Below are 14,781 nucleotides of genomic sequence, written 5' to 3' on the forward strand. Positions count from 1 at the left end.
TCAAAGGTGACTGACCCTCAGTCACTGAGACTGAGAATGTGTTGATAGTGGTGCTAAACAATTTAGATTGTAAATATAGGAGGTGGAGAAGGTTTGTAAGCACGTTGAGTATAAACAACCTGTCTGATTCCTAGGAGCTATTCTTCTGGGCCAGAGAGAAAGAGAGATTCTGGCCATCAACAATAATAATTGTGGTGATGATAACAATAGCTAATTATATTGAAAACTTTTTATATGTCAAGAACTATTTTAAGTGAGTTTACATGTACTAATCCATAGAATCCTCACATTAACCCTATTAAATCAGTGTCATTTCCCCCACCTCTAGGCAGGTAGAGAAACTGAGTTTCACAGGGGCTAAACATCTTGTCAAAGTCACTCTGCTTCCTCAACCCTGTTGTTTCATAATCCATAGGAATTGAGGAAGACCAGATAGGAGAGGGCTCTTGTAAGTTGTCTTGGCTAGAAATAACAAGGCTTAGTTGAACCCATGTCCCCTGCATTGGAAGGTGGATTCTTAACCTCTGAAGCACCACCAGGGAAGTCCCCTCCCCTCCTTCTTAAAATCAGAAAAGGCTGCCCTCTCTGGCATCTCATACTTCACAGTTAATTACACCTCAAACATCTCTCATACATAACCTCTCTAATTTTCTTTTATTCTTTCCCACTCTTGTCCAACTCCTGTACTTGAGAAAACACACTTCATTCTCCTTTTCTGTCATTCATCGAAAACTTTCAGAAATGTATTGAACGCCTACCATGTGCCAGACACTATTCTAAGCCCTTGAAATACATCACTGAAAAAAATCAAAGATGAAAATCTCTGACTTCAAAGAGCTTACAGTCTAATGGAAATTAGAGCTTTCTGCATCTGACTTCTAGTGTGCTTATTCCTTACTATGCTTCTTCCTTCATTAACCCCAACCCCTACCCCTAAAGAGGCGTCATAGAAACCTTAGGACTCTGCAGAGAACAATTTAAAATCTTTTAATTTTAAGTGGAGGCTTAGAAAAAAAAAATGCCTTGACAAAGATTATAGGATATAATTCCTAGGCATCTAACTCCCAGGTCAGTGCTCTCTGCTATACTTGCTGACTCTCCATGTCTGGTTGACCCAGATCTAAAACTGATAACAATGTGCCTAGTATAACCTCTGACACATAGTAATATGCACAAATATTTAGTGAATTATGGATGTATATGTGAGCAGTTCTACTCATATACTTAGATCGAAGAAAATAAATTGTGTTTTGAGATAAAATTGGAGATATTTTAGAGTGTCAGAATTCTCCAAACTCTTTGAAAGTGGCTCAGAGATTTTCCTCATAGTCTCAATAGAAGATTCATTGTGTGTTATTGCCTATCTAATTATCTAATTAGAACTGGTTTCCTCAATTCCTGACAGTTAATAAATAAAGGAATTATTTTACTTTTTAATTTTTTTATGTTTTATTTTTTTTAATTTTTTTTAATTTTTTTTTTTTTACTTTTACTTTTTTGTGTGACTGTATTATAATTTGTATCCTTGCAGGTTGTTCATTTGCTGTGTTTTAACTGCATTAGGTCTTAAAAAGGATATTGTGAAGTAACCTGTAAAATGAACATTTTTATGGGTAAATGTAGTTGATATCCAAAACAATTAACTGATTTATGGACTGTCTTTTGAAATGCAACCAAGTCATAAATGAGGAAACTAATTGTAATTGACTTGGAGACAGTGTGATCTGAAATCTGACCAATTAAGTCAAAAGCAAGCTATGAATTCATCTTTCTTACCCTATGTTTTCGTCTCTGATGAGATTAGAATGTAGATAAATCAAAGGAAATCTGGTTGAAGAGGTGCTGGTCGGTACTAATGATGGAAATGATTGTGATGGTGTAGGGCAGCTGAATGAAGCCACCAAGTGTTTACTTTCATAAGAAGAAAAAGTAAACACTTGGTGGTTTCATTCAACTGCTCTACTCCATCACAATCATTTCCTTAACTTGGGATTTCTGGTTTTCTTTAATTAACAGTAATCTTTTGATATTCCGACTACCTGCCCTTTGTTGCAAAACTCCTATATATCCTAGCTTCCCCCTCACCTCCTCAGAGCAGTTCCCTCAAGGTTACTTGAGATGCTGCCTCCTGGGCTTGAAGTCCTAAAATTTCCTGCCAAATACAACATAACTCTCAACTTTTAGGTTGTGAGTATTTTTTTAGTTGACTATATATATATATATATATATATATGGAGAGAGAGAGAGAGAGAGAGAACTGAATCATTGTGCTGTACACCTGAAACTATCATGACATTGTAAATGAACTATACTTCAAATAAAAAAAAACTAAAAAACAGAAAATATAAACAAAAAAACAAAATAAAAAGAGGAAAAAGTATCTAAAAAGGAAATTAAAAATTGCTTATATTAACCCCACTTGGCTTGTATGTTTAAGAGAAGTAGGAAGATAAAATGCTTCTTTAGAGAGATTCGGCGCTGATGTGTAAGCAAATTCATTAGGGTAAATATCCACACAGGAGCATGGAACTCTTTAGAATGAGAACTAGGCCAGGAAGGGGAGGATTCTGGAAACTATGTAGCTATGATGATATTCCTGTGAAGGTAGTGCTAGTTGGAGAGGTTGGAAGAAACAGATTCACGTGCATACAGGATGTGAGGGGAGGAGGCAGCTAATATTGTTGGGGACCAGTCAGAGCTATCCTGGTGAGTAGAATATGTATATTAGAGTGTTGTCCAAATACTGACTTCTCAGTATCTAGTAAGTCCTGAAAAATAATGTTCATAGAATACAAACAGGAGTAACCAGGGGTAAATGGCATACTGTATGCATATAGTGGGTTAGATTTTATTTTTAAATTGTCTTTCCCTTGATTCTTTTCCAGATATGGATCAACTCATAAACAACTTGGAGGTCCAACTTAATTCAGAAGGTGGCTCAATGCATATATTCAAACAGGTCAGTTATCAAGAAAATGAGATACTAATATTGAGCCATAATAGTGTTGAGTATCTGGTAATTGTCATAGAGCTGAAACTCATTTTTCTTTCTAACAACATGTTGGGAGCTGAGAAGGGGTGAATGAAGGAAGGTTTCCAGGAGGTACCTGGATGCCTGGGTTTCTGGTTCAAATAGGGAGTAAATCTGGTGTAAAAGAAGCATAGCCTTTGGGATCAAGGCTATAGGGACAAGATTAGACACTTCGTAGACAACAGCAGTCATTATCTAGCACTAGTCCATATTTTGGGCACTCTGAAGACTAAATGCAATGTCTTATTTAATCCTCACAATAACTGTTGGATAGTGTGTTAGTCAGGGATCTCCAGATAAACAGAACCACCAGAATGTGTATTTCTCAATTTCTCTCTATCTATATATATACATAAAATATGTATCTATCTATATCTATCTACTCTATCTATATCTATCTGTATATATATATAATTAATATATATATTATATATAAATATATATCTTTACATATAAAATAAAAATATATCTATATCTATAGATCTATCCAAATATATCTATATCTATCTACCTATCTACCTATCTATAGAGAAAGAATTTTTAAATATTTATTTTATTGAAGTATAGTTGATTTACAATGTTGTATTAATTTCTACTGTACAGCAAAGTGATTCAGTTATATATATACATTCTTTTTCATATTCTTTTCCATTATGGTTTATCACAGGATATTGAATATAGTTCCCTGTGCTATACGGTCTTTGTTGTTTATTCCTTCTATATATAATAGTTTCCATCTGCTAATCCCAAACTCCCAATCCATCCCTCCCCCACCCCCTCCCCCTTAGCAACCACAAGTCTGTTCTCTATGTCCCGGATATATGCCCAGGAGTGGGATTGCAGGATCATATGGCAACTCTATTTTTAGTTTTTTTGAGGAACCTCCCTATTGTTTTCCATAGTGGCTGCATCAGTTTACACTCCCACCAACAATGTAGGAGGGTTCCCTTTTCTCCACACCCCAGAGAGAGAAAGATTTTAAGAAATTGGCTCACATGATTATGGAATCCTAGTGTATCCAAAATCTGATGGGGTAGGCTGCCGAGCTGGAGAGCCATAGAAGATTTACAGTTGTAGTCCAAAGGCAGACTGCTGGAAGAATTTGCTCTTCCTTGGAGATCAGTCTTTTTTTTATTGAAGCCTTCAAGTGATTGGATGAGGCCAACCCACATTATGGAGGGTAATCTGCTTTATTCAAAATTCAATGATTTAAACGTTAATCTCACCCAAAAAAACTTCTTCACAGAAACATTCAGAATAATGTTTGACCAATTTGGGCACCTGGCTCAGCCAAGTTGACACATAAAATTAACCATCACAGATATGTATTCTTAATGTTCCCATTTTACAGATAAGAAAGTTGTGAACTTGGGCATTCCCAGAACAAGGATTCAAAACAGATTACCTGGTTTTTACAGCTAAGCACTCTGTGTTAGATGTGGAAGTCTCATCTTGCTCAGGGTTGAGTTCTAATGTCATTGCATAAGTGAAAACCAAATACAGTCAAAATTATCCTTGAAAGTCCCTTAAATTGCCTGTAAAATTGAGCATACAGTTTTGTGTATCCAGTACTGATCTGTTTCTTTACTTAAGTCACCAGATAAAGTATCTGGCTGACATTTAGGAGTCATATTTTAGAAAAAAATTGTTTTTAATCATTAAATGCTTTGCCTTTGGTGTACAATTGAATTTGTTTGTTACATGTGCATATGGATGAGATGCCCTTATACTGTTTTAATGACATTAAATCCAATGTAATGTCTTATTTGCCTTACTTGTAGCTGTTGCCATTTAGGAACTATTAGCACATCAAAAGTTGCTAATTATTGCAAAACGTCTGCTGGTTGCTGGTGCTTTGTTGTAGTAAATACTAAGAGGAAGCTGAGTATAAGTGTTAGATAAAAATCGATTAAACTTGTAATAAAAAAAATTCAGTGAAATATTGTCAAGCATGCATAGCTATCTTATTTTGAAATCTCAGTACACCTAAATACAATTCGAAAAATGTTTTTCCATGCGTTAAGTAGAGTAAGGTTCCAAAATTTGAGGTCACTTTGAAATTGGTTCAATGTATAGAAAATTCTGGATAGTAGATGATCTAAGCATTTTTTTGTGTGTTTGTTTCTTGCCATTTCCAAGATATCTTGTTTTTAGTAAAGCTAGGGTACTTATGGTACATGGCCACAAATCACTAACCATGTCCCAGGCCCAGAGCTTGTATTCTATAACAGTACAATGCTGGCAACATCTTAGTGGGCAGAAGCTTCCTAGTTTGGTTCATTACATGATTTGTTTATGTCATGAGGTAGGATTGGTGGATGGGTGTCTAGCTCAGTACACACATCCTGCTCTCACTTCTTTGAATTCCTACATCACCATACCATATAATGAATGAGTACTTGCTTGTCACCTGCCCTTTGTTTATGGTTTCTGATTATTTCCCAGAAGTAGGATTTCTTGGAAAAAGTGTATGAGCAGATCTAAGGTTCATATTGTATCATACATATCTTCCCCCCTCCAACTTAATATTGTTAACATTTTGGCACATATTCTCACATAGTTGCATATATTCTCTCTCTTTCTCTGCCTCTCTCTCTGTGATTCTCTCCCTCTCTCTCTCTTTCTCACTTATTACCTTTGAAAGTAACTTACATCAAGAAACTTCAAGCCTAAAAAATTCATCATGCATCACTTACAAATAATGACATTCTCCTACATAATTACATCAACACTAATACACCCAGGAAAATTAACAATGTTTCTATAATACTATCTAATTGGGTCATTCATTTCTCAGTGGTTCTCAGTGACACCTTTGACACCTTTTCCCATACCATTCTTTCTGTCTGGAAAGTGTTTCAGTCAGCCTGTTTAATTTACCAAATCCCACACTTTCCATAGGACCCAAATTCTAATTTCATCTCTTCCATAAAAAACTTTCATTGATAACTCCAACTCTCACTAATCTCTAGTGCCCTGAACTCCTGGAATGTTAAATTATCTGTATCAGTCACTCATGTGGCTCTGCTTATTACTTGTTTCTAACTGTCAACAGCTTCATGTAAATATCTCATTTACACAGTGATATTCTTTGTCTCCCAAACTTCAATTACTTGTGTACCACCTTCACAATTTCTGCCATATCCTTATCATCAATATTATTAACTTACTTAAAAAATTAGATCAGTTAAAATAAATAAATACCTATATTTGTTTTGTCCTAAGCAGTCTGGAGAATTTTGGGTTTGATGTGGGGTATTAGTTTCCCAGGGCTGCCACAACAAATTACTGCAAATTGGGTGGCTTAAAACAACAGAAATTTACAGTTCTAGAGGCCAGAGGTTCAAAATCAAGGTGTTGTGAGTGCCTCAAACCATCCCAAGACTCTAGGGAAGAATCTGTTCCTTGCCTTTTCTGCCTTCTGGTGGATGCAGGTGTTCTTTGACTTGTGGCCTCAGCACTCCAATGTCTGCATGTTTCTTCATATTGATTTCTTCTCTGAGTTTCTATGTGTGTCTCCTCTGTGTGTCTTTTATAAGGATATTTGTTATTGAATTTAGGGCCCGCCCAAATAATCCAGGAGAATCCCCTAATCTGGGGATTAGGACATGAACATATCTTTTGGGGGAACACCATTCAGCCCACTACAATGTGTTATGTATATATTTTTTCTAGTATGTAATAAATAAATATATAACTATTTAAATAAAATAATTTATCTATGCACCAACCAAAAACAATCTTAGATACTCTAAGGAAGAAAAAATGTTTCATCTTATTATCAAATACCTAGTACACATATACATACATGCATACATATGTACATGCCTACATATATGCATTTCTGACCTCATTTTGCCTGGATGTAGCTGCTACTATGCTTGATACTTTTTCCCAGTCCCTTAGGATTGCCTACTTCATTAGTTTGTACAAACTGATGAATTCTTTTGTCTTATAGTGCTTCATTTCCTGATGCTATTGTGATGGTGGGAAGTAAAATTTGAAATCCCTCTAGGTTTAGATGAGGTCTAACTTTCTAATAATATCCAACTCCATCCACCTCTCCTTTCTCTAATACCCAAACACCTGATGTCCTTATTGGAGAAGGACTGGAGATTCAGAGGGTTAAAGTGACTCTTTATTTAAACAATGAATGTGCACATATATGTGTATATGTGCATACATGTGTACCTGGGCATGAAAATGATTAGTCTAAACCCAGAGCAAAGCTGGAAGAGACCTGTGTACAAAAGCAGCTTTCCTCTTTCTGTTTGGGAGGAGCCTGAGCTTTATCTTTTTTTTTTTTTTTTTTTTTTTTAAATTTTTGGCTGCGTTGGGTCTTCGTTGCTGTGCGCGGGCTTTTCTCGGCGAGTGGGGGCTACTCTTCGTTGCGGTGCATGGGCTTCTCATTGCGGTGGCTTCTCTTGTTGTGGAGCACGGGCTCTAGGTGCACAGGCTTCAGTAGTTGTGGCACGTGGGCTCAGTAGTTGTGGCTTGCGGGCTCTAGGGTGCAAGCTTAGTAGTTGTGGCACACGGGCTTAGTTGCTCCGCGGCATGTGGAATCTTCCCGGACCAGGGCTCAAACCCGTGTCCCCTGCCTTGGCAGGCGGATTCTTAACCTCTGTGCCACCAGGGAAGCCCCCTGAACTTTATCTTATTACGATCACAATACTCCTTCCTCTCCTTTCCACCTGCTGTGCTGTCTGGAGTATTTTGTTCTTTCATTTTCTTTCTAGCCTTGCTTTCCCACTTTCAAGATCTAAATCAGAGCTGTTTTAAGCAATTGATTTCCCTGACCCTCCACCTCCCAAGGCCTTTCTACCTATCTTCATCAAATGCTCAAGAGCTTAGGTATTTGTGAAATTAACCACATTTTCTCTGGGTTTCTTTCTAGAATTGAAGGCAGTAGGTGCCTTTTTCCATCCTCTGTGGTGATATATCAGTAAATAACTCTTTTTTGTCAACTCAAATTGGCTAAAAGTCTGATTAGAATTCTGGACATTTGAGGGGAAGGACTGTGGAAATTAAAACTTCTCTCCAAATTATCCCCAAGTTTCTGTATTTTTTTCATACCTAAGCTTCTTCAGAAATCTTTGAAAGCTGCAGCCTGAAGTTTTAAAATAGTGAATGGGTAAAGTATTCTCTTTCTTTGAAGAGAGAGAGAGAGTTCTGTACTGACTGACTACAGAACACTTAAAACCTGAAGTCATCACACAATATTGAAAATTAAAAGAGTTGATTTAAAGAGAAAAATCTGATGACACAGCTTTAGATCAATCCTCAGTTGAGCTTTCAAAGCTGTGGTAACTGTATTCAATGAAAAGTGGAATGAGGAGCCATCTTGAGTCATCTTAGTGAGAATTCTTAAAAATCTCTGAAAGTCTAGGGCTGAAAACACACTCACTCCTTACGTTATATCTCTTTCAGAACCTTCAAGTATAGTATGCTATGTACAAGGAGAAGGTAAACCAGATAGTGTATGTTTTTTCTTTTACCATAAGGATAGCTATATTCAAAATATGAAAGAATTCAGACAGTATATTGAAATTCTTATTAAAATTACTTTGACCGTATTAAAAGAGAAATCTCAGTGCACACAAAAATCGTTCACTGTAGTAATATGTAGATATGGAATGCTTATCCTCTTATGTTTTCATTCACAAAGCAAGAAATGGTAAGGTAAACCCTGAGAGCTGCTTTCAAGCACAGTCTGTTCTCTTGAGGGAGCGTACATGCAGAATACAGTATTCACAAGCCGGAGAATCCTTGTTACAGGCTGGATTCACTTAGGCATAACAGGTACACTTGAAAGTGATATGGACAGAAGGAAATATGTGATGATATGCTTTGAGGAAGTTACTATTAAAACAATACAACCCAAACAACTGGTCTTCCAACATTTCTTTTAAAGTCTTGTGACGATGGCAGAAGAAGAGTAATGACTGAAGCCCTATTGTGGAAAGGGTTTTTGTTAAGAATTGTTAGACCACAGGGCAGACTTGGTCTACAGAAGGACAACTCATGATGGTTTGCTGAAGCAGGACCCTGCAACATCTTATCTCATCAAGGCAATAAGAATAGCCTATATGTTCTTCAAGTTCTATACTTTCAGTCAGTTTCTATTTTGGATTTTCCTGAATAATATGTTTGTCAATATAATGAATAACTGTGGATTGAGTACTAGCTAATCACAAGGCCTTGAACTCATGACATTATTCTGGGCAACACTCAAGGTCTAGGAGATGGCCTCTATTTAGCAAAAGATAGTAAGGTTGCCAAAGTAATCTCCATTTTATATTTAACATTCAGAACTTCAGCTTCCTTAGGTTTCTGGGACTAAAGCATAGAGTCCAGAAAGTCCCTGAAAATTTAACTAGATCTTTCCTTAATGTATACTGGCAGACTGTTTATTTCTATATCTGCACTCACAGCCTATATACTTCTAGAAAAACGATATTATACCTAAACTCTTCGTTTCTGTTTTTTGTTTTGTTTTGTTTTGTTTTTATGGCCATGCCACACTGCTTGCTGGATCTTAGTTCCCTGACCAGGGATTGAAGCCAGGCCATGACAGTGAAAGCCCCGAGTCCTAAACACTGGACCACCACGGAATTCCCAACCTAACCTCTTCTTATGCTTTCTGCTGTAACTAACTCTATTTCTCAGTGTTATCAGGATAATCTCTGTTATCCCAGAGATTCCTGGGATTCTGCCTCTTTAATCTGGGAAAGGAGGTAGTTAGGTGAAGGGACAAGTAGGAAATATGGGAAAAATAGGAGCTTAAGTTGATATGAGGGATTCAGAGGACAAGGAATTTTTAAGTTCAGCACAGCCATTCTTGACAACTTCTCCACATCCTCCCCCTCCCCACCAACAGAATTCTACTGCTCACCTCACCTGGATGGAGTGAATCCACCCATGAGGGATGGATTACATTAGAAGTATGTCAAACAGTGGGACAAATCACAGAAGACATGTCTTAGAGGGGCAGATTGAAACAATATGTGGACCACAAACAAGGCATGAGTTGGGATGAGGTCTTTTAAATCGAGAAACCAAAAATATCATAGCATAGCAGAGGGAGAAAGCAGATGGCTGTCTGGCTAAATTCTGTAAGTAAAATGTGGATACATCTTGGTGCCTTTATTCATGCTCAGCATGCTCTGAGGGTATTTTAAAGAAAGTCAGAACAAGAGAACACTGCCTATTCTTGCCCCTCATCATTCTCTGAGTTTAGGCCCATATTATCTTTCATCTAAAATTTAAAAATCATAACCATAATATCATTTGATAATGATATTATGGATAATGATATTATGGATTGAGTACTTTAAAAATTACCAATAATTCTTTAATATCATCCAATATGCAGTTAATATTCAAATTTATCCAATTGTCTCATAAATGTCTTACCAAGATTTTTCCTTATGCTTCCAGTTTGACCTCTTTAAACCCTGTCTTATTCCTTCTTTAATCTATCCTTCATTAAGGAGCTAGTTAAACATCATAGAAATAGCTCTGCCCATGTCACTCCCCTCCTCAAAACAATTATCTTTTATTTCACCCAGGCTTTCCTTGAAATTCACTTTCTCTCATATTCCAAAAAAAAAAAGCTTAGTCATATTTTGTGTAAGGGATGCATTCCTGAACATCTCTCATAATTCAGAACTCCCACAAATCAAGTATAATCCTGATAGAGAATGGAGTCTTGTTTGTTTACTGGCTAAGTAGCACTACTATCTCCAAAGCCATCTTCAAGGTCCAGATATTGCTTGGCAACGGCAGTAAACAGTCCACAATATCCTTGACCTTTTTTTGTTTTTAATTGAAGTATAGTTGACTTACAATATTGTATTAGTTTCAGGTGTACAGCATAGTGATTCAGCATTTTTACATATTATACTCCATTAGAAGTTATTACAAGATAATAGCTATAATTCCCTTTGCTATACAATATATCCTTGTTGATTATCTATTTTATACATAGTAGTTTTTATCTCTTAATCCCCTACCTCTAATTTGTCTACTCCCCTTTGGTAACCACTAGTTTGTTTTCTATATCTGTGAATCTGTTTATGTTTTTCATATACATTTGATAGTATTATTATTATTATTATTATTATTGGCTGTGCCATGCAGCTTGCAAGATCTCAGTTCCCCGACCAGGGATTGAACCTGCAGTGAAAGCGCTGAGTACTAACCACCAGACCACCAGGGAATTCCCTGTATTATATTTTAGAATCCATATATAAGTGATATCATACAGTATCTTTCTGTCTGACTTATTTCACTAAGCATAATATTCTCTAGGACCATCCAAGTTGCTGCAAAAGGCAGAATTTCATTTTTTATGGCTGAGTAATATTCCATTGTGTGTATGTGTGTGTGTATGTATATATATATATATATATATATATATGTGTATACCACATCTTCTTTATCTATTTGTCTATTGATGGACACGGGTTGCTTACTTATTTGATTGTTATAAATAGTGCTGCTGTGAACATTGGGGTGCATGTATCTTTCTGAATTAGTGTTTTTGTTGTTGTTGTTGTTGTTGTTTTTCTGGATACATACACAGGAGTGGAATTGCTGGAGCTTATGACAGTTGTATTTTTAATTTTTTGAGGAATCTCCATACTGTTTTCCATAGTGGCTATACCAATTGATATTCCCAACAGTGTAGAAGGGTTCCTTTTTCTCCACATCCTCTCCAACATTTGTTATTTGTAGACTTTTTGATGATAACCATTCTGACAGGTGTGAGGTGATATCTCATTGTTGTTTTGATCTGCATTTCTCTGATAATTAAAAATGTTGAACATCTTTTCATGTGCCTGTTGGCCATCTGTATGTCTTCTTTGGACAATGTGTATTCAAGTTTTCTACCCATTTTTTTTTAATTTTTTAATGTAATTTTATTTACTTTTTTATACAGCAGGTTCTTATTAGTTATCCATTTCATACACATCAGTGAATACATGTCAATCCCAAACTCCCAATTCATCACAGCACCACCACCCCACCGACTGCTTTCCCTCCTTGGTGTCCATATGTTTGTTCTCTACATCTGTGTCTCAATTTCTGCCCTGCAAACCGGTTCATCTGTACCATTTTTCTAGGAACCACATATATGTGTTAATATACGATATTTTTTTTCTCTTTCTGACTTACTTCACTCTGTATGAAAGTCTCTAGATACATCCATGTCTCTACAAATGACCCAATTTCCTTCCTTTTTATGGCTGAGTAATATTCCATTGTATATATGTACCACAACTTTTTATCCATTCGTCTGTCGATGGGCATTTAGGTTGATTCCATGACTTGGCTATTGTAAATAGTGCTGCAATGAACATTGGGGTGCACGTGTCTTTTTGAATTATGGTTTTCTCAGGGTATATGCCCAGTACTGGGATTGCTGGGTCATATGGTAATTCTATTTTTAGTTTTTTAAGGAACCTTCATACTTTTCTCCATAGTGGCTGTATCAAGTTACATTCCTACCAACAGTGCAAGAGGGTTCCCTTTTCTCCACACCCTCTCCAGCATTTGTTGTTTGTAGACTTTCTCATGATGCCCATTCTAACTAGTGTGAGGCGATACCTCATTGTACTTTTGAGTTGCATTTCTCTAATAATTAGTGATGTTGAGCAGCTTTTCATGTGCTTCTTGGCCATCTGTATGTCTTCTTTGGAGAAATGTCTATTTAGGTCTTCTACCCATTTTTGGATTGGGTTGTTTGTTTTTCTTAATATTGAGCTGCATGAGCTGTTCATATATTTTGGAGATTAATCCTTTGTCCGTTGATTCATTGGCAAATATTTTCTCCAATTCTGAGGGTTGCCTTTTCATGTTGTTTGTAGTTACCTTTGCTGTGCAAAAGCTTTTAAGTTTCATTAGGTCCCATTTGTTTATTTTTGGTTTTATTTCCATTACTCTAGGAGATGGATCAAAAAAGATCTTGCTGTGATTTATGTCAAAGAGAGTTCTTCCTATGTTTTCCTTTAAGAGTTTTATAGTGTCCGGTCTTACATTTAGGTCTGTAATCCATTTTGAGTTAATTTTTGTGTATGGTGTTAGGGAGTGTTCTAATTTCATTCTTTTACATGTAGCTGTCCAGTTTTCCCAGCACCACTTATTGAAGAGACTGTCTTTTCTCCATTGTATATCTTTGACTCCTTTGTCATAGATTAGTTGACTATAGGTGCGTGGGTTTATCTCTAGGCTTTCTATCCTGTTCCATTGATCTATATTTCTGTTTTTTTGCCAGTACCATATTGTCTTGATTACTGTAGCTTTGTAGTATAGTCTGAAGTCAGGGAGTCTGATTTCTCCAGCTCCATTTTTTTCCCTCAAGACTGCTTTGGCTATTCGGGGTCTATTGTGTCTCCATAAATATTTTAAGATTTTTTTGTTCTAGTTCTGTAAAAAATGTCATTGGTAATTTGATAGGGGTTGCATGGAATCTACAGATTGTTTTGGGTAGTATAGCCATTTTCACAATATTGATTCTTCCAATCCGAGAACATGGTGTATCACTCCATCTCTTTGTATCATCTTTAATTTCTTTCATCAGTGTCTTATAGTTTTCTGCATACAGGTCTTTTGCCTCCCTAGGTAGGTTTATTCCTAGGTATTTTATTCTTTTTGTTGCAATGGTAAATGGGAGTGTTCCCTGAATTTTTCTTTCAGATTTTTCATCATTAGTGTATAGGAATGCAAGAGACTTCTGTTCATTAATTTTGTATCCTGCAACTTTACCAAATTCATTGGTTAGCTCTAGTAGTTTTCTGGTGACATCTTTAGGATTCTCTATGTATCGTATCATGTCATCTGCAAACAGTGACAGTTTTATTTCTTCTTTTCCAATTTGTATTCCTTTTATTTCTTTTTCTTCTCTGATTGCCGTGGCTAGGACTTCCAAAACTATGTTGAATAATAGTGGTGAGAGTGGACATCCTTGTCTTTTTCCTGACCTTAGAGGAAATGCTTTCAGATTTTCACCATTGAGAATGAGCTATGCTGTGGGTTTGTCGTATATGGCCTTTATTATGTAGAGTTAATTTCCCTCTATGCCCACTTTCTGGAGAGTTTTTATCTTAAATGGGTGTTGAATTTTGTCAAAAGCTTTTTCTGCATCTATTGAGATGATAATATGGTTTTTCTTCTTCACTTTGTTAATGTGGTGTATCACATTGATTGATTTGTGTATATTGAAGAATCCTTGCATCCCTGGGATAAATCTCACTTGATCATGGTGTATGATCCTTTTAATGTGCTGTAGGATTCTGTTTGCTAGTATTTTGTTGAGGATTTTTGCATGTTCATTCATCAGTGATATTGGTCTGTAATTTTCTTTTTTTGGTAGTATCTTTGTCTGGTTTTGGTATCACGGTGATGGTGGCTTCATAGAATCAGTTTGGGAGTGTTCCTTCCTCTGCAATATTTTGGATGATTTTGAGAAGGAAGGGTGTTAGCTCTCCTCTAAATGTTTGATAGAATTCACCTGTGAAGCCATCTGGTCCTGGACTTTTGCTTGTTGGAAGATTTTTAATAAAAGGTTCATTTTCATTACTTGTCATTGGTCTATTCATATTTTCTATTTCTTCCTGGTTCAGTCTTGGAAGGTTCTACTTTTCTAAGAATTTTTCCATTTCTTCCAGGTTGTCCATTTTATTGGCATAGATTTATTTGTAGTAGTCTCTTAGGATGCTTTGTATTTCTGTGGTGTCTGTTGTAACTTC

The 14,781-nt window shown here is 36.3% G+C and overlaps 1 protein-coding gene across 2 annotated transcripts in view; it reads left to right on the plus strand.

Moving 5' to 3' along the window:
• Nucleotides 1-14,781, plus strand: part of KLF8 (Kruppel like factor 8) — a 296,936-nt gene that overhangs the window by 247,529 nt on the left and 34,626 nt on the right. For both annotated transcript variants that reach the window (XM_036839939.1, XM_036839938.1), the window contains exon 2: nt 2,886-2,959. In XM_036839939.1, coding sequence (XP_036695834.1) covers nt 2,888-2,959 — 72 coding nt within the window. In that variant the 5' untranslated portion in view covers nt 2,886-2,887. The remainder of the gene's footprint in view (nt 1-2,885; nt 2,960-14,781) is intronic.

Source organism: Balaenoptera musculus, chromosome X (assembly GCF_009873245.2).
Source record: "Balaenoptera musculus isolate JJ_BM4_2016_0621 chromosome X, mBalMus1.pri.v3, whole genome shotgun sequence".
Lineage (NCBI taxonomy): Eukaryota > Metazoa > Chordata > Mammalia > Artiodactyla > Balaenopteridae > Balaenoptera > Balaenoptera musculus.